The 19998-nt window shown below is 42.7% G+C and overlaps 1 protein-coding gene across 1 annotated transcript in view; it reads left to right on the forward strand.

Moving 5' to 3' along the window:
* Positions 1 to 9275, forward strand: part of cdh24b (cadherin 24, type 2b) — a 143810-nt gene extending 134535 nt beyond the window's left edge. Inside the window, exons 11-14 of the mRNA XM_027283347.1 lie at positions 532 to 861; positions 3947 to 4154; positions 5549 to 6038; positions 7294 to 9275. Coding sequence (XP_027139148.1) covers positions 532 to 861; positions 3947 to 4154; positions 5549 to 6038; positions 7294 to 8289 — 2024 coding nt within the window. The 3' untranslated portion in view covers positions 8290 to 9275. The remainder of the gene's footprint in view (positions 1 to 531; positions 862 to 3946; positions 4155 to 5548; positions 6039 to 7293) is intronic.
* The last annotated feature ends 10723 nt before the right edge of the window (positions 9276 to 19998 follow it).

Consider the following 19998-nt stretch of genomic DNA (forward strand, 5'->3'; position numbering starts at 1 on the left):
GATGAGTTCATGGTGCTTCACTGCCCAAGCTCTGCTCTACTTATACTGTATTGGCACTGTCAATTAAGATACGTGTGAGCTGACAGGTGTCTTTATATTGGACAGTTTTTTTAGGCAGTTGAATATAATGGCAGCAATTTAAAATTTAAAGGATATCACACACACACAAGTTTTTGTAGCCAATTGGGAGGCATTAATCATGAAGTGCAGCTGCACTGGAGAGGATGATACTCTAATTGAGACCCAGCACAGTAGATTCATCCTGTTTGCCCAAATTACTATCATTGTTATTCTGATGTAAGACACTGCAGCCTCTGTGGTGAAAAATGTTCTTATATTAAAGGAAGTCTGAAAAAAACATAAGGAAGCTGGACTCAGCAAAGTTTCGTCTTTGCTTGCCTCATTGAAATCACACATTTACAAACACGCACACTGATGTTTGGGAAGATGATGATGATTCATGACTGTTACGTCCTGCTGCCATCCAGCACACACATAACTTATCCTTCCTCTCTGTTTATCTTCCTCCAGGCCCCACAGCCAGCCTGGTTCTGCTGTCCCAGCTCCAGCCGCTGTCCCGCTCTGCATCCTCCATGCTGACGCTCTTCGTGCCATTGGTCCTAAGGGACGGTACGTCAGGCCTCACCAGCACCGGGACGGTCACCGTGTCCGTCTGTCCCTGCCTGAGAGGAGGGGCACGGGCCGGGGAGAAAGAGAAGGACAAGGCGGGGACACAGGCTGAGGGCGAGTTGGACTGGGAAAGAGAGGCAGTGTGTCTCCCTCAGCAGTCCACACTACCTTCCCCTGGGCTCAGTACAGCTGCCTTGCTGGCTATCCTGGCTTGTGTTGCTACACTACTGGGTAAATACTTTAATTCATTTAATTTTTGAAGATATGATGATGAAATCACCATGATAAATTAAAAAAAAGTGTGATATGATTTTGACCTTTCTTATATAACCTCCATACAGTGCGTAGCATTATTTATATAGTAGAGTTATATCATAAATCTTCCTATCTTTTCTACCTATAAAAGAGGTCAACGCTAATCCACACACAAAAAAGAAGAGTAAATAGTGTTGAGGGCTGTTTACCCTCGACATCCCTGGGTGCTTAATCTGCATATGAAAATAATGGAGGCAGCAGCGTAAATATTTCTCTTAGTCACAGCCGCTCAAAAGTGGGGTTTACTTTTCCTCACAATTTCGGTCCAGTTATCTCCTTTGGCAAGGTCAGCACTAATCACTGCTAAAACAACAATTCTGAGTGATTATCTGGGCCCTCTGGTTTTTGATAGCGGCATAACAAAATGTCAGTGCCACCTTTGCAGAAACTCGAACGCTCAATTGGATAATGTCTAGGTGCTGAGAAGGCTTTGGCATGTGGCCAGCATCATTGTCATTTCTATTCAGTCTATTGGATCACTACTCATGCCTTGTTGATAGGGGCATTATCATTCTGGAAGAGACCAGTTCAATCAAGAAAGAAATGCAACATGGCGTGAAGGTGATCATGCAGAGTGGCTTCTGATGGAGTTTAGAATTTAGTTCTCTCGTCTCTGACAAGGGCATAAACTATGCCCACGAATACGCACAGTGTTACGGCATTCATTTTAAGTTTGTAGTTTTAAACTAGAGCTACAAAGTTTTGCTTCAGTACAAGTGTGTTTGCTAATCCCCGCACTGGATAACTGGGTCCTCTTCTTACAGAAGCTTTGACAACAGCTCCATCAGGATCCCATCCAGTTATTAAAAAGGGAGGTGGCATAAACAAAGGGGTTATCAAGCCATGTGGTTACCACCTCGTGGATGGAGGCTCTTGTGAATAGAGAAATACATGTTTATCATGGCTTGAAGGTGATCCCACAAATTGTTATGAAAGATTACAATTTTCCCACTCCATTCAGGGATCATTAGATTAGTTCCACGGAAATCAAATAATGCAACCTCGAACAATATTAAGGCTGTAGATTTACTTACTGCAGCAGATTAAACACCTTCGGTACATCCATATAGAGACACAAGCACATTGATTATGTATGCACATATACCAGGACGTTTATAATATATGTCTTTCAAAACAGAGTAATCAACTGTTCAGTACACCCTTCCCATAAACAGTGATTGTCCAATCATAGCTTAGCTACCATAAGTAACAACAGTTTTGTAAAGGCTGCATGTTTGAAGTGACCCACTCGTCACCATACCTAATAGTCTTGTTAACCAGAGAGAGAGTGAAAGAGATTGTGTGTCTTTATTGCAAGCATATGTTGTTTTTATTGGCTACATAAAAATGACAATGCGGTTTATTTGAATAAATGCTTCTGATTCTTCTGCGGCGTTTACACTGCAGTTTGTTTCGAGGATGATCCATGAGATGCTACTTTTGCTAAAAAGAAAGTTAGAAAAGAGGCTCCTTCATAAAAAAAAAAGATGTATATCAAGTTATAACCAACCAGTCTGATTGTTTACACTGTGTGGCTATACTGTGGCAGCCTGCTGTTGTTTTCAAATGATCTAATAAAGGCAAACACAGTGAACGAATGTGAATTATGGCACTGCACACTGCCGCACTACTCATCAGAGGCTGTGGATTTATCAACATTTAACCTTTATTAAATCGTTGTTGTGCATACCATTATATTATATGTGAACAATCTTTATTTAAATAAAGTGCTATCATCATTTTTATATGGCCTATAAAAAGCAACATATACTTGCAATAATGACACAGAGTGAACAATCTCTTCCTCTATCTCTGGATAAGTGCGGCGTTGCGTGTGAGGTCATCTACATATGTGGTTCTATATGTAACGGGAAACAATTTGTTTGGTGCTGTGTTAGACACTGTTTAATAATGCAGCACACCTGGCCATTTAAATTGACTCAACACACCTGCTCCTACACATGACCATGTTCAATCTCTCTGTATTTGTGGCAGATGTGTGCATACGCTGCAGGTGTGGCACAGGTGATCATGTTTACTTGTTAATGATACACCTAAATAAAACACACGTCACCTAGGCCACATGTGCGCCTGTGTAACCATTGTAAGTGGAAATTGTATGTAACCTCAGAGGTTGGTCAGATCCAAGAGGTCTTTTCAGGCACTAGTGAGGTGTTTGAGGTGCTGGTGTGCATTATTAAATGATATATTCCACCCCCCATAGTTTATGTGCTATAATGGACACCACAAACATATCACTAACTAGCTTACTACCTCGTAATGTAATGTTACTTCCAAAGGCAAGGGGCAAGTCATCAACTAACTACATCATTTCATGAGGTTATAGGTGGCTTTAGAAGAACTGAAACATCCACCCAGTCGGAACCAAAGTGCTAACATAGTCATATGTAATATGATGAGTAATGATAGCACTGTGTCTTTTTTTGGTTCTTTTGGATCAGGTGCCTTTTAAAACAAATTCATTCAAGTGATATTTGGGAAGGTTTTCATGGGTGAGTCTTCACGTGAACTATATGCAAATATCATACTTTATACATAATAAACCTACTGAGTTAAACAAATCGTGCAGGACTAAAGCAAACCAAATCCATCTTTCTGGGTAAACTTATGACAGGTAACCTTGTTGGATGGTCAAAAAGCCACTGTGGCTTGGTTCTTTGCCCACTGACCAGAGTCAAAGCTGTCTGCTTTGGGAATATGAAATAAGAATCATCAAGTCATGGGAGAGTAAAACGTCCATTAGTCTGGCTGGCGTTCAGTCAGTTACACAGTGGAGGCATGCAGGCTGCAAGGCTTCTTCTGTATTTGTTTTGCCTCTGTGTCTCACCTCTTTGTCTGCCTGAGATTTTCTGCCTTGCTCACTCTACCTCCTTCCCTTTATTTCCCCTGTGACCTCTGCCCCTTTCCCCCTTGTTCATTATTCTTCCAATTTCTCTCCTATGCCTCAATATCATTTTTTCCCGCTGTCATCTCTGTTCAGCGGTGAGTGCCCTGTCATTGTCGTTGCGGCGTCAGAAGCGCGACTCCCTGTCACCGCTGGAGGAGGATGACGTACGTGAGAACATCATAACGTATGATGACGAGGGCGGGGGTGAGGCCGACACTGCCGCCTTTGACATTGCCGCCCTTCAGAGTGCCCCACACAGCTCACGCTCACGTGGCTATCGCACACTGGACAGCAGGAATGTGTAAGTAGACAGCTGGAACATGTTTCTTTACATGTGGTGATGCATTAATAACACATGTGTAATTACAAACTTCATGGCTGACCTCTTATTACACCCTTAAAGGAAGTCAGGACAGAAACAGATTTACCCCTTCAGAATAAAAGGTTTGTCTCAGTCTAGGACCTAATTGATCAACCTAAGTAACTGATGAGGCCGTAACTCCCAGATCATAGTAAGTCACCGATCAAAATACTGAGACAGAAGCCTATCAAGCCCTGCAGTCCTCAGAGACCACTTTGTTGTACTCATTTTGTTAAAGCTCGTTTATGTTCTGCCACATCAGAGAGCTTTTTGCACCCACTTTGATGTTTCTGTGAAACATTGTTATTGCCTTTGGACTAATAATTAGCTCAGATGAATTCACGCAAGCCATATGGGGAGGCCATAAACAACTACAAAGGCGGCTTTTAGTTTATCGAAAAAATTGCTTCTCGCAGTTTATGGAGGTGGACACCACAACATGAAAAATGGAATAAATCTAATGCAATCCGTAGCAACATCCCTGCAATGCATACTACCTTTGTGAAGTTTTTTAATGTTAGGTGACATTATGCCACAATTGAAGCTGTAATTTATGGTTCTGTTGTATTGCATTGGTAAGATCTTAAAACGCTCCATCAAATGTGCACATGAATTTTTGTTCACTGGTCATGGTGTGAAGTAGCAGTTTTAGAAGGACCTCTGCAGCTTTCTTGAATCTGTGAATGTATCTCCTGATAGTTATCATGGATTGGGCTTGGACATGATCAATTCTTAACTGAAATTTTGCGATGCCAATGGTAAATAGACTGTACTTACAGAGCGCCTTTCCAGTCTTCCGACCACACAAGGTGCATTTGTACTACATATCTCATTCACCTTTTCACACACATGTTCATACGCTGATGGCACTGGCTTCCAAGGCCAACTGCCCATTAGTTTTGGGAGCTGACCATTCGAATCTGCAAATTTAGGGTTCAGTCTCCTGATCAAGCACATGCAAACTGGAGGAGGCGATTGGCCTCTGCTGCATCTGTTTTGACTTTTGTTTTTTAAATTCTGTGTGCCGAAATCCTGCAACTTTATGCACGTAAAAACTAACTTTCTGAAGTACCCTATTAATGTCATTTTGCCCACCTTGGTATTTTTTCCATAGGTTAGCAAATGAAAAGAAATACCCCACAATGTGGATATAATGCTATACGGTATAACATCTCAAACCATTGTCTCAAAAATACTGAGCAGGCATAGTGTGTCCTGGTGGGTCAGCAAGTTAAGACTCCCAGCAGAGACCTTTATTTACTGTCACTCTATTGTTTGCTGTCAAATAAAAAAGTAAAAAAATAACCTGACTTATTGGCGATTTTGTCTTACAGACGTTACGCCCATCGTAGCCAAGACAAAGCTCGCACCTACAGCTGGGCTCAGAATCCGGGTGTGGATCACAACTACACAGGACCAGCTGGACCTCTCTATGGTCGCCTCTGTTACAGCAGCCACACGTTACCTGTTCTCCGCCGCACCCCAGGCGGAACGTTTGAACCAGGCCTAGCAGAGCTCGGATATCGTTTTCCTGGAGGACAGCCAGACCACTCTTTGGTAATCCAGAACCAGGGGGCCATGGTCGGGCCGATGGAGTCCGGTGCAGTGTACATAGCTCCCACAGACCTCAGCACAGGAAGCCGAACGGGGAGTCGCACTGGAAGCCGTGACGGGACTGCACCCCAAAGTGGTGTAAGCACGTCGGATGGGGGAACGCCGAGGACCAGTGGCAGCCAGGAGAGAGGAGGAGGGACAGGAACTGCAAGCAACTGTACAGAAGGGAGCAGTGAGGACAAAATGAACCACAATCAAGATGTGGACTGGGTAAGGATTACAGTGACACCGCTTTCACACCAAACGTGCAATTTGGGATCATAGTACAGATGTGATTTAATCACAGATATAGTGACCTGCATGTCCAGCGGCATTCTGGCATTGAGAGGAGGCAGAAATTCTGATCTGATTTTGCTGTAGAGAGAAACAAACGTTTATTTAGTGCACTCTAAATTCAAGAAGTTATATAATGCTACTCATCAATCTGGTCTGCCTGGTCCTCAGAGAGATGATGGGGGTGAACACCGGGTTATACTATGTATATTGTTACTGTTTACATACCAGTGATGTCTGTAGCATTAAAGTGAGCTTCTTTACAAGATGTGCTCTGATGCTTTAGGTAATAACGTCCTCTGATGCAGAGTTGTGCATTTGGTGTTAAACTGGCTTTTAGATTCAGTACTGCCACACAGTTTAATACATGGATGGATGGATGGATGGATGGATGGATGGATGGATGGATGGATGGATGGATGGATGGATAGATGGATGGATGGATGGATGTTTCAGGAAGCAGAAAAAGTGATACGTTTCATTGAATAATGAATAAAACACTTGATTAATGATAAATGGCTGCAATGAATAGAGCCTTAAAGATGAATGAATGACTTAATTATTCAATTAAATAAGTAAACGAATAAGTAAGAAAGTAATTAACTGAATATACTGAATAATTATTAAGTTTGCATTCAACCTCATGTACCTTATTATTGCAGTGATTGCAACACCCTGATATTTTTAATATGTGTACGGTAGCAGAAATGTCACGGACAATGCTGGGGGAAAACCTTGATTCAGACGTATCAGCACATTTATATCCTGCTGTTCATTATCTTTTCTATGTTTTGTTTTATTTATTAGGCCATTGCGAGGCTCTCTGTCCCTTCCTTTATTTAATTTTCAAATATTTTATCTCTCGATCACTTCCCTCTTCATCTCCCTCTCACAGTGCAGTGTTAGCTCATTTTAGCGTTCAATTAATATCTATGGCTTCTTCCAACTCTGTTTTTCTTCCACTCTGTTCTGCTCAATCTCTGCCTCTCATTCGTCTCAATCACTTTTTATCGTCACCATCTCCCGCTTTTCTTACATTGTGATTTGTCACCTACCATCTTTCTGCTTTTATTATCCCTCTTATTAAATGATCCTTCATCCCATTTTGTGTTACTCTAACCAAACCTAACAGTACCACACGCTTCCCCGACCCCAAACTGAAACCACTCGTGCTCGCCTACGTTCCCTCCAGGTGCAGTCGGAGACGTTACCCAGGGAGCATACCCTCGTCATGACCCGATCTGGCTCCATGATGGGCCAGGGTCACGGCGCAGGAGGCTGGGTGTGCGATTCAGCAACCCTTCCCATGGCGGGACGCAGGGCCTCCCGAGCCGGCTTGTCCCCAAAACGCACAAGCTCCGGCCAGGCTGAATCTGACTCCAGTGGAGGAGGAGGCGGGGGAGGGGGAACTGGAGGTGGAAATGGAAGTGGGGGAACCTCCACGGATGGACAACAGCAACCTGCCTGTGGACGCAACTATGCCACTGTCCTGCAGGGGGAGGTATCTGGACAGAGGGACTATCCTGGCAGCTTGGGGAGAGGAGGACTGGAGATGGGGAGCAACTTTGTGGTGGCAAGGCCAGACAGGGAGGGCGGAGGGATATCATCTGTCTACCCAGAATCAGCTGGCCTTATTGGGGACTGGCGTGATCGAGTGGGTCTGGGGGGGTATGTTTTGGGTCGGAGGGATATAACCCCCCAGCTTTTTCCCTTCCCGGGGCAGCCTCGGGCAGGATACGGCGGAGTGATGGGCTTTGGGGCTGGCTGGGTTCCAGGAATGGATGCTGCGAGAGGAGCACAAGGGCCTGGTGGTCCCTCCTTGGCACTGAGGGTGGGTGAGTTCCTACGTCTGCGTCTTGCCCAAGTCACTTTTGACCCATCACAGCCACCGTACGACTCTGTGCAGGTGTACGGCCTGGAGGGTACCGGGTCCCGGGCTGGATCCCTCAGCTCCCTTGAGAGCGAAGGAGAGAAGGATGCAGAGAAGGAGGAGTGGGGGGCAGGGCTGGATGAGTGGGGTCCCCAGTTCCAGAAATTAGCTCAACTCTTTAAAGATAGGGAGAAAGAAAGGGAAGATAAGGATAAAGGTGAGGAGGGTGCCAAAAAGGAGAAGGAAAAGAAAGACGAGCTGGAGAGGAAAGAGAAAAAAGAGGGAGGAGAGGTGGCTGGAGAAGAGAGGAAAGACTGAGGAAGGATAAAAATGAAACAAATAGGGGCAAAGGGGTAAGAGAGGAGTGGAGGGAATAGGAGGATGATGAAAAGGCAACCAGAGCTAGAATAATGTGAAGAGAAGTTAAAGGGGAGAAAGATGAAGAGGCAAAGTAATAAAAAGAGACAGAGAAAAATGAGCCTAGGGAGGATGGAGAATGCGAGGGCAGGGGAGGGAGTGATTGATGTAATTTAAAGCAATAAGTGTTGAAACGCTGATATGGTTGAGCACAGATACTGAGACAATGCAGAGGCTGCTTCTGCTCGGGGCAGCAACAATTTGTTAAACGCTTTGGACAAAGAAAAACAACCCAAACATCCAAGACTCGATTTAATTCAACTCTCACGTATGGAATGAGAAACAGCAGGAAACAAGAAGGAAGACGTTTCTTGTTGCGAGTGTTGGTCTGTTCTTTCTGTCTGCATGTGTGTTTGTGCGTGAGGAAAGTCTGTGAGGGGATGTGTGAGCAAAAGTGTGTATGCGCACTCGTACGTGCACAAACTCAGCAAAGATGGAACATGGAGAAACAACGATACCCAGAGATAATTTAAAGATGAGCCTAATGACTGATGATACATACGCTGCAAGATTAGTTTTCGGGACAACGTGCGAGAGTAAACATTTAATAGGGAAGTTTAGAAACTAGGATAAGACACAAGGGATAAAATATATATTTGAACACAATGTAAAGGGGACGGGATGGATGTATAGAGGAATGGTCAGGTAAGTGAGATGATTGTACAGAATCTTTTTACTCCATCTGCAGTGGCAGAAAAGTGAATTATTCAGCTCACTACTTCATTCCAAATGAAAATGATGAATCATTTAAATCCTGCAAAAGATTCTCCCTCCTCTCAGCCCACAAGGAAAATAGACATTGTAAAAAATTTAAATGATTTAGGGATGTGATACCCCGACCTCTCTCATCCCCGCAGCTTTCTGTAGTTGAGTGTTGTTTTTTTTGTTTTTTTTTACAAAGATTCGCACACAAACACACAGAGACACAGAGGAACTGATGAACACCATAAGGCTTTGATTGTACTATAGTAAATTATAAAAGCTAATCCACATCCACAAGTGTTCCATCTACTACACGGAGTAATGATGACTCCTATTGATCTCCTAAATGTTTTTATGGAAGAAGTCTCCTATTTTTTATGCCCCCCCCCCCCATCTGTAGTCTCACTCAACATGTGACGAATTATGCATGAGTTTTGAAAACAACAAAAAATCCTTAAAAAGGCAATCAATTCCACTTTGAACACTCGTCTGCCCACTCAACTGCCCAAATCAAAATTTCCATAGATCTGTAATGAAATTATCGGGGAACAACACCACAGAGATTCCCATGACAGGCTTTTTGTTCTTGTAAAAGGTCAGGATACAAATGAGCTAGAGTTTTCAGCTGGAATGCACTTTTTTACTATGTGATGTTCAATAATAGATAATGAATAATGTCAAAGATTACAGTTGTTTTATAAGATGTCAATTAAAGCTAAAAGATACAATGTTTGACTGTATGTAAAAGCATTTCAGATGTAAATACCATTGAATATTATTGCTAAAAGAGAGTATATAAAATGAAAAATGAATTAAAAAAAATGTAAAACAGATCTTACATGTTCAAATGGATCAAATGTCAGGACTATCTGTATGTACTGTAGAATAGAAATGGATTAACTGAGCTGGATTTAACAGCTTCCTTGACTGAAAACAACATCATGTATTCAACATCTGTGTAGTCAATGAACAGGTTTTGTGGTAGCTCTCGTCTGAGATGGACAAGCCAAGGATTCAATTATACATGTGGCCTCTGGCAGAAGTTTGTTGTGCAAAACATTAGTTAGAGGAAGCCTCAAAACTTGCCTGTCCCAGTGAGGATCCAATTTGATGAAAATCCAATGGAGTGAAGAGAAATTCCCCTAACAGGCATACAACAAAAATTCTGCATTTTTTCCATAAAATCTGTTATTATTCTGCAAAAGTAGAATAATACAATAAAGTGGAATTTGTACTATGTTTCAAGGACGGCTCTTTCATTAGTGTTGCACTGCCTGAGAGATATGAAACAAAGTTTTTTAGATAATCACTTAATCTCTAGAAATATATTAGACTGTACATTTAAAAGTAAGATTTTTAATGCAAATACGAGAAAGTGACTGTCCATCAAATTTTATCTTTCATGCATTTCTGGCAATGCAGCTCAAAGACCGTATTAATATTCCATTGTGCTGTACCTTGACCACTACGTATTGTATATCTAAGTCAAGTCTAATTTTGTGGAATAAATCCTCACAGTTAAATCTGAATTCTTTGAGTCCAGAGGGGAATTTTCCCACATGCTCTAACCTGAATGTGGACATCTTTGGTGTGCCATCGCAGAAATGTCACCGTTTATCACTGGTTTCACTGTAAAGCCACCCACATAAGTCAAGCTGCCAGCTTTGCTACAGTAGTGTTCACCAGTTTGGTCCACCATAATCTTGTTGTCAAGGTCTGCTACTGTCAGCACTTACTTAACCAATCAGGAAGTCAGGCTTCACACTTGACAGAAGTGAAACCCATATACACCTCTGTACCCTTTACCTGAGCCACAGACTTGTCCATACAGTGCCACTGTGCAGACTGGATGGTGTCAGGACCAATGTAAAAATACTGCACAATAAATGGAGAAGAGTGGGGGGCACAGAACCTTGGTGGAAAGTTATAATTGATTCTGGCTGATCAACCATACCTCAACAACCTAAAGCTACGTAAGCCTTTCATCAGCTCTGTAATCCAAAGTGACAAAGCATATGGGTGATTAGACACTCCACAGGAATATACTGTGTGCCAACCTTAAAGCTTAATTCTTTTTTATTACAACTCTGGTCTTATTTTGAAAGTTTTTGCCATTATTTTTATCAGTTATAATGACATTGTACTCCGCAGTTTAATTTATTAGATATTGGACTAGGAAATTTTACTTTGAAGAAGTCCAGAGGGGCAACAGCCACAAGATTACAAGTCGTAAACATCCCCCAGGTTAGCCAAACCTATCTGGAAGAGAAAACAGAAGTAAGTGGTCAAATTATTATTACAAACTGTTGAAAAGTCAAAAAAACAAATTTACAGACCAACTTCTTGGTTCAAATTGAATCTATTGTGTTTGTGCGTGCACACAGTGTTGCTAAGGAATTAGGTATTATTTCATTCTGACTCCATTTACACAGTTATTGGATATGAAAAAAAAAAAGCCTTAGTGTAAATGCATCTGAGATGGCCTGATCAGATTACTCCACATTCTAGCAAGATGTCGAAAAGGTGCAATAGCATCTGCCTCTCTGACACGCATACTAGTGAATTTATACACTGGTGTTCCAAATTGGCCTTTGGAGGCTCTGTGCTGTGGTACTGATATTAGCTGTTGTTCTCCCTGTGTGTTTATCTGATCCCTGATGCGGCTGAGAGAAATGGGAGCAACATGAATGAGACTCCATGAGATTGTGTTAGACCATGGATAGTTGTTAGCAGGGCCGGTCCTAGCTATGGGCAATGTGGGCGGCCGCCCAGGGCGCATTCTCCGTGGGGGGCGCACGAATGCCCGAAAAAGCAAAAAACCTCGGTAATTTTCGATACCGCTCATTAAGTTAGCGGAGCGGGCGCCCCGGGAGCGGGGTGTTGACAAGGCAGAGGGGGGCGTCGGACAGACCGATGGGGGCGCACGCATCCCGGGGCGCACGGCGCATCCAGGGGCGCACGGGCGACCGTTAGGGCTGGTTGTTAGCTAGTTATCTATAATGGTAATGTTGTGACTGAGCTCAATGCACAGATATTTTTCCTGTGCACATTAAGGTGCATTAGCCTCTGGGTTGGAGTAGGACCTGTAGCCTGGGGAAACAATCTTTCTATCTTGAAAATTGTAAATTGAGCCTTTGCTGTGTTCTCATTTGCACATTAACTGGTTTAGATAACCTTGCTAAACTTTTGCAAAGTATCAGGTCCTCTTGTCTTCCTTGCCCTAGTTGGCTTGTGTGACATGTTTTCAGCAATTAGCCAGGTCTGCACAATGATATCATAATTGATAGAAATAAAAAAAAACTACAACAAGAAGATCAAGGTTATAATAAACCAGAATTATGTTTTAAACCTCATCACATTGGAGTAAAATGACAAATAATTCAGAATGGACAGAGTAAATTGATGTCCTGAATGATAATTTCAGTGGTACACCTAAAATGACTGCCAAAGAACATGGAACCATTTTGTTATGAGAAAAAGTATTGTTGTAGCACTAATGTGTTGCTTTGCCAATTCATCATCTGGACAATGTTTTTGACGTGGAATGTGCCAACTTTCTGAGTCTCTGTCTCTCAACACATGCAGACAAAAATTCTTCAAATTTTCATAACACTATTGCCAATTCTGGGGCAGTCATCGCAAAAGCAATTAGCGTGGTATATCAATAAGTGACCTTTCTTGCCATTCTAATTATATGGTGTATTCCAAAGTCTTGATTGGCTCCAGGTGTTTTGTCTCTGCTGATTGGTCTAATTCAAAGTTCTGCCTTGGCTGATTGGTCAAAATCAAAGCAATGATTCTCCTGATTTGTCTTATTTCAGAGTTCTGGAGTGCTGCGCCGACTAAACCACTTGACGGAGTTGATTATCCCACCTCCCGAGCCCGGCAAATTGGTTCAATCAAAAGCGTGATTAGATGAATCAGTTGTTTTAAATAGAATAAAGGCCTGCCACGTCTGCAGCACTCCACAGCTTTTTTCACCCACCCTGCAAGCTAGCTTAGATGCACCAACTCACGGTGAGAGACCAGAGTGATCCTGTCAGGCCATTTGTCAAGTGCTCTGTCAAAAAAACAAAACCACAGTGAAGATGAGGGCAGGTATCTTGGCATCTACGTCATTGATATGTAGCTCGACAGTTAAGGTCATGAGCTCTGGCCTCCTCTTGACCCCAAAAAGGTCGACCCCATTGGTTCTTTGCCCCCCAGTGACTTCATCACCTGCACGATGTTGATACAATACCACAATTGCGTGCTGAACAAAGTGTATTTATTTCTGTTGTACTTTTTCTTTTTGTAAATTTGAATAAAAAAGGAACTATTTCAAAGAGATGAGTCAGACCTGTGCTCTGTGCTCCTTTCTACACTCTCCTGAATTCAGGATAATCAGGAGTTCTGCTGCTTACGTGTGCTTTCTATTTGTGTGTTTGTGTGTGTGTGTGTGTGTGTGTGTGTGTGTGTGTGTGTGTGTGTGTGTGTCTATGTGCGAGAGAAAAAGACAGAGGGAGAGAGCAACTGAGAGATGTGCTCTGCAGTGCATACAAATGCGTCCGCACCTTGCGAGCATGTGTCTTGTTGTGAGTAGGTGGGTGTGCCTTGTCAAATTGGCCCCTTGAAATTTCCAGACCGCAAAATGTGTGTGTGTGTGTGTGTGTGTGTGTGTGTGTGTGTGTGTGTGTGTGTGTGTGTGTGTGTGTGTGTGTGTGTCCGTGCGTCTGACTGACTGCAGGATGAAGGAACACCTTGTCTGGTCTGATCCAGCCCGATGGGGGTATGTGAGGTCAGTAATAGAGGACAGACGGAGAGTTCTGCAGAGCAATCACGCTTTCAGACAGAGAGGGGAGAGTTTTCTGTTTGTTCCCTGGCAAAGAAAAAAAAAATAAAATAGAAAAAGGACATTTTGAACTCCAGAGCAGCAACAAATAGAGCAGACCTGACAGCTGTGACCAAATAATACAAGGCCCCCCCCTCACAAACCCTTGCAGCTCTCCTGTATTCCTCCTCCGTCCTGGCTGAGTGATGGATCGGGGAGATGTGCGCCATTGCAGTGTGACTGAATAGCTGGTTAAAAAGATTTATTACAATAATCAAATATGAAGGAGGGGATTATTTCTACATGATGGTTTAGAGAATGATCGTGTTAGCTGGGTCTCCGCTTGATTACAATGATAATACCCGCCTCAAGTCAGTAGAGGGAGAGGGAGAGGATAGAGAGAGAACCGTATTAGCAGTTAATATGCAAGTCTGTTGCATTACATAAAAGTGTATTTGTGATTGGGTTAGAGCTGATTCTGCAGAGTGCTGAAGAAGAAGGAGAAGGAGAAGCAGCCCTCGCCATCTCATGTGCCTTTGCAATCCCATAATTATGAGATGCAGAGGGCTGACTTGCCCCCTGCGGAGGCAACATCCTGTATCTTCAGAGGACGTGAAGTCAGTTCGAGGCAAAACATCTTTGACTTGCTTTAACCCCCACCTCCTCCGCCCCCGCGCCCCGCACCCAACCCCGTCCTCCGGCCACCAAGCTGATAAAACACACCGACTTGTAGCTGATACAACATGCTTATCGATTTACGACCCCTATATGTACGTTTATCAGTCTGCCTCAAGCATCAACACCGCAATGCAGCACTCTAGGTGAGATGCGCTGTCATGGCGCTGTCAATAATTACAGCATGCATAATTGATCATAGCATAATGGCAGAGCCGGAGATAAAATGGGCCTTATTAAAGCCATACACCTGGGAATAACTAACTATACAGCGAACTGGAGAGCTTCATACACATCCACTGTGCTGCAGGATTGCATCACAGGACATACAAGTTGATGTGCGTGAGTGTGTATGTGTGTGTGTGTGTGTGTGTGAGTGTGTGCGCAAGTGCATGTTTGTGAATTCAAGTATATGGAGATTCCTCATTCTGTTTGAACCTTACTGACACACAGAATCCCTCTGGCTATTCAGCACAGTGTGTGCACTTGTGCCAGTGCATCTTTGCATTTCAAGTACGTATAAGCTTTAAAGGCATCCTCCAAACACAAGGAAAGTGTAAGGAAATGAGGTGAATTTTAACTCAGGGCAAGTGCAACTTCTTGCCCCAACAGTTAAACGTCTGACAACCTCCTAAGTAACTTTTAACTCCACCTGTCCCCGTGGTTCTTACAACCTGCTCGTTCCTCTTCCTCGTCTCTCCTCCTTGTCTTCCTCCTTTCTTTCTTCTCTCTCTTTCTCGCTCATGCGTTTCACTCGGGACGCTCGCAGAGTTCACTGGCTCATTTGAAGTGGAAAATTAAATCTTCATTAACAATCTTAATTAGAGTTCGATCTCCCCCCGTAGCAAGTCGACAGGGAATCCATAGTGTAACGGGGGGAGACCTGAAGCAGGAGTTGGTTTTCGGCAAGGTGGGAGGAGGATTAGAGGGGGTAATTAGTGAATGGGAACTTCAGGGTAAATTACACAAGAGGTATTTACACTTGCAGAGACATGGGGATGGATGGAGCTGGTGGATAATTAAAGTGGCCTGCTGGTTGATGGCGGACGCTGGAATGGTGGTCCGACATGTGTGAGGTGCATGTTGGTGAGCGTGCAGTTCCTGTTTGTGCATTGTTGACAAACTGGGGCTCGGTGGGAGGGTGGAGGGAGGTTGAGGGGGACTTTATATGGCAGAAATCTTCACTGGAAATGCTTCTTGTCTTGCTTTTTGGTGACATGGTGTTACTTGAGGCGACATAATCCCTTATCATGCTTCCATAAGCATGGAGCATTTGCCTAATACCAGACAGTAATCATTCAAAGACACTGTTAAGCATGCAGCCCGATGCGCTTTCTCTCATCCACATTTACATACTACAGCACACCATTTAGCTGCTGCGTGCAGGGATTGGGTACTGAATAAAACAATTATGTTCCAGCACAATTAAAACGTGCATGCTGTTCTCCAACATGAAAGCAGGAAAAAAGTCACTTTCACGCAGCACTTCTTTTCAGCTCTTTCAGTGACTGATGTCTTTTCTCGCTGCAGCTCTATTGTAGTTAGCTCTCCTATCAGAAACCATCAAAATCCCTCTGCAGTTCTCTTTGTGGAGGCAATGAGCTGAGGACAAGAGATTTTTGCCTGAGGAAAACCAGGCAAGTTTGACCAGCTCCGAACGTTCTCCTGTGAGAGGAAACCCATAAAAGCAGCAACCTGGCCTAAGTGAGACTGCGTTTGCCCCTACAGAATAGATTATTTGTTTAGCTGTCTCTTTATTTGCAAAGACCACAGAGATACACGTGGCTGCGGAATAATTCTAAACGGCGAGGGCAAGAGATAATGTCTGGACCTTCGCTTTATTTATCTGTTCTGCACGGTTTCCTGGGAGCTGAGCTGGTCGACTGCTCCGAGCATGGTGATCATATCTGCGGTAATGTTGTTGTGGTGGCTCAAGACTCAGGAGAGAAGTCTCTGGGTGTGTGTGTGTTTGTGTGTGTGTGTGTGTGTGTGTGTGTGTGTGTGTGTGTGTGTGTGTGTGTGTGTGTGTGTGTGTGTGTGTTGAAAGGTGACAGACACTATTTACACAGCTGATCATTAGAGACAAAAAGAAAAAGAGAACATGATAACCAATTACAGACACACAAACACAGAGATAGAGACAGAGTGAGAGAGTGAAGTACGTTCATTAGCCCTTTGTGTCAGTTTGGTTAATTGTTCAATGAAGTGAGTGGAATAATAGGTTGAGGGGGATGTTATTGCCTTTAGTGAAATGTTCATGGGGATTTATTCTCATCAGCGGTGCCTCTTATTGTCTTACATACATCATGGAGGAAATCTAAACAGCTGAAAGCTGCAGAAAACAGTGTGTGGTCAACTGCCCACACACTAAATACCAACAGATACTCAAACAGTGTGTGTGGCTGAGAAGGACTTCTCTATCTATATATCTAACAGATTTTTTTCTTGCCACCAAATAAAACCACATCTGTCCTCCTGAGCAGTGTTTTAGGTGGAGATATGTCATCTTTATTTGAACATTAAGAATAAGAATAAGACACCCACACACTGAATTTTAATTATTTAGTGCAGGTACAGATATTTTAACATCACATCTTCAGCATGCAACCAAGCCCACTCAGATATGGACATCATATATAGATGGCCCTGGGCTGAATGGGGTTTAGTGTGAAAGCTACTTATTGTGCTTTTATGTCTACAGAATCCCATTTCTGTCTTAATATTTTATTATAAATAATAATACAATTAATTTATAGAGTGCTTCGAATGATACTCAAAGACAGGAGTTACCACCATCAAACAATGCAACGCACAACATTAATTACACATTAGGAGCACGTCTATAAAGCTGAGTAAATTGTCTGTAATTCTTTTTTCATTTCATCTTGACTCATTTATGCTCGGAGCTTTTAATAATGTAGGCTAGGAAATAGGTTCGCTTAGAGTTGTGACCTCTCTGCTGGTGATATAATATGCAGCCCACTATTTCACTCGTATTACTATTAATTCTCCATTATTGGCATTGTGTTTATTATAGGGTCTATTTTTATTTTCGCTGACTTGTTGGTTCCTTTTCTTTCCTCCGGGTCTCTTAGTCCATACCTCTCTGTGTATCATTACCCATTATGTTCCACCATCATTGATTACAAGACCACCATAATTCATCTTAAATATTTAACATTAATTATAATATAATAAGGTCTGGGATACAAACATCCATAAAACATTTAAGTGAAATATAATAAATCATCCTGCAAAGAAAAATAGATTTAGACACGTACTTCAATATTTTCTTCAAACAAGGCTGCTTGTTTTTAAAGTAGCTTTAAGATCAGCTGAGAATACAATCACAACACCACTCTTCATCAATAGAATTCAAAATAATAGTAATTCAAAATACACATCCAACCAAAAGTGCTCAATCACAATAAATCATCAGTGACATAGAAACAACTAAACTAAACAAAAAACAATTACATTAAATAGTTGCTTAAAAAACATGTGAAAAGACTTTTCAAGAGAAAACGATATATTACTGAAATGTGGAATTAGAGTTTAAAACAGTTTTCCACCAGTTTTCAGTCCAGGATTTTGTGGGCGGTCAGTTTTCCACCAGTTTTCAGTCCAGGATTTTGTGGGCGGTCCTTGAAAGGGTGGCTCGATGACACGCTGAGGCCATCCTGAGCATACTCCTGCACCCCTTGCAGAGAGCGAGATGGATTCATCGAGAAGTTTCAAAGTTGGTCATGTCATTTTCTGAACTCATCTCACACGTTTCAGTCGCTTCAAAATGGCTGCTTGACTGCTCCCATGAGTGGGCGTGGCTTCAGCACATTCAGCGGACATGCCCCCACAGTCCTGGAGCTGAGAATCATTTTACCAGATTTTGACACCTTTTTCATTTTATAAACTTGTCAATATATTTAATTTTCCAAATTTGGCTGTGTGGTTAATTATACTTTCATCTTTATTCTGACAAACTCTGAACACATATATGTAATATGTAATACATAGGATCTGTGGTATGTAGCAGTGTAGTTGCTGATCCCTCACCAGCCTCTGTCAGATTGTTCTGGGCTGCGAGGGATCCATGGCAACTGTAGATATGTAAGGCTCAAAAACATAACAATTCTAGCTTTCAGGTGAGTATACAGTAATGAAAACAAGCCATATTCTGTATGGCTGAAATTGTGCACATTGAACCTTTAAGGGCTCGTACACAATTAGAGAAACTTAAAGCCCCATGAAAACCTTGGTTTCACTGACTTCCTACCTTCCTGCAGTGATGTAGAAAAGTACTCTGGGCTGTGCCAGTACACCGTGACCTCACAGCTTGACGTGGTTTCATGTGCAACAGAGCACATTTATAGCCGCACCCATCGGTGATGTAGCGTGTGGAGTTGCGACAGACCCGAATCCTTGAAACGGGGTTGAAATCCCACCTTCCAGCCAGATATTACTGTAAGTGTGTTTGTATGCATAAAGGAGTAGATGCTCTTTCAGGCCTGCTAGGCATCACACTGTTCTGAAATTCATGACTATTTTAACAATGAGACCAAGTCTGATCTGTTGTGGAGTAAATGAGGGGCATCTCAGTAAAGCACCCACAGTTTTACTGAAACTGGAACCACAGCATGTGCACACACGCTTACATAAACAGACCTAGCAGGCTACATGTACATTGGTTTGTGTCTGCTGCCACCTGCTGGAAAGGTAAAACCTCTGACAGTGTTCAAGTGCTCTGCTTATATTCATTCAGAGGTTGCCTGGAGCCAGTCCCAGCATGCTCAGAGGGAACACCCTTCACAGATCATCTGTTCATTACCGAGCTAACTCACTTGTACAGACTATCATTCACATTCACACATTTGGTCAATTAAAATTCTCCAGTGTGCCCGGCCTGCTTGCCTTTGGAAGGTGGGGGAAGAAAATCGAATCACGCAGACTTCACAGAGAAAAGGCCAGGCTGAGGAATCAAACCTTCATGTTGGGAAATGAACACACCAGGGGTTTAAGCTGCAGGACACAGATGTAAAGAAGTTTCCATCAGGTGGTTAGAAAGGTTGAAAAGCTTCTTTAAATGATTTATTGAATGAGTTAAATCATATATGAGGGGAGGGATTATTTCTGCATGACACTTTATAGAAAGAACGTATTAGCTAGATCTTCTTTATATAAATATCATACCTTTAATGATGTTAGCTGATGAAAACAGTTGACAGTTGTAACACAATGAAATGGGGAAGCTGTAATCCTGCATGATGCCTGCGTGACAGCTCTAATAAGATTGGCTTTCTATTAAGTCTCTGATGAGCCTGCTGTTTGTCCAGAAAAGACTGGCTATTCAGTATGAGATCATTACTCCTGTAAAGAGAGACGGCTGATGATTATTTCTGCCCTGTGCTTTTTGTGGATCTGTTCAT

Source organism: Larimichthys crocea, chromosome X (assembly GCF_000972845.2).
Source record: "Larimichthys crocea isolate SSNF chromosome X, L_crocea_2.0, whole genome shotgun sequence".
Taxonomy (NCBI): Eukaryota; Metazoa; Chordata; class Actinopteri; family Sciaenidae; genus Larimichthys; species Larimichthys crocea.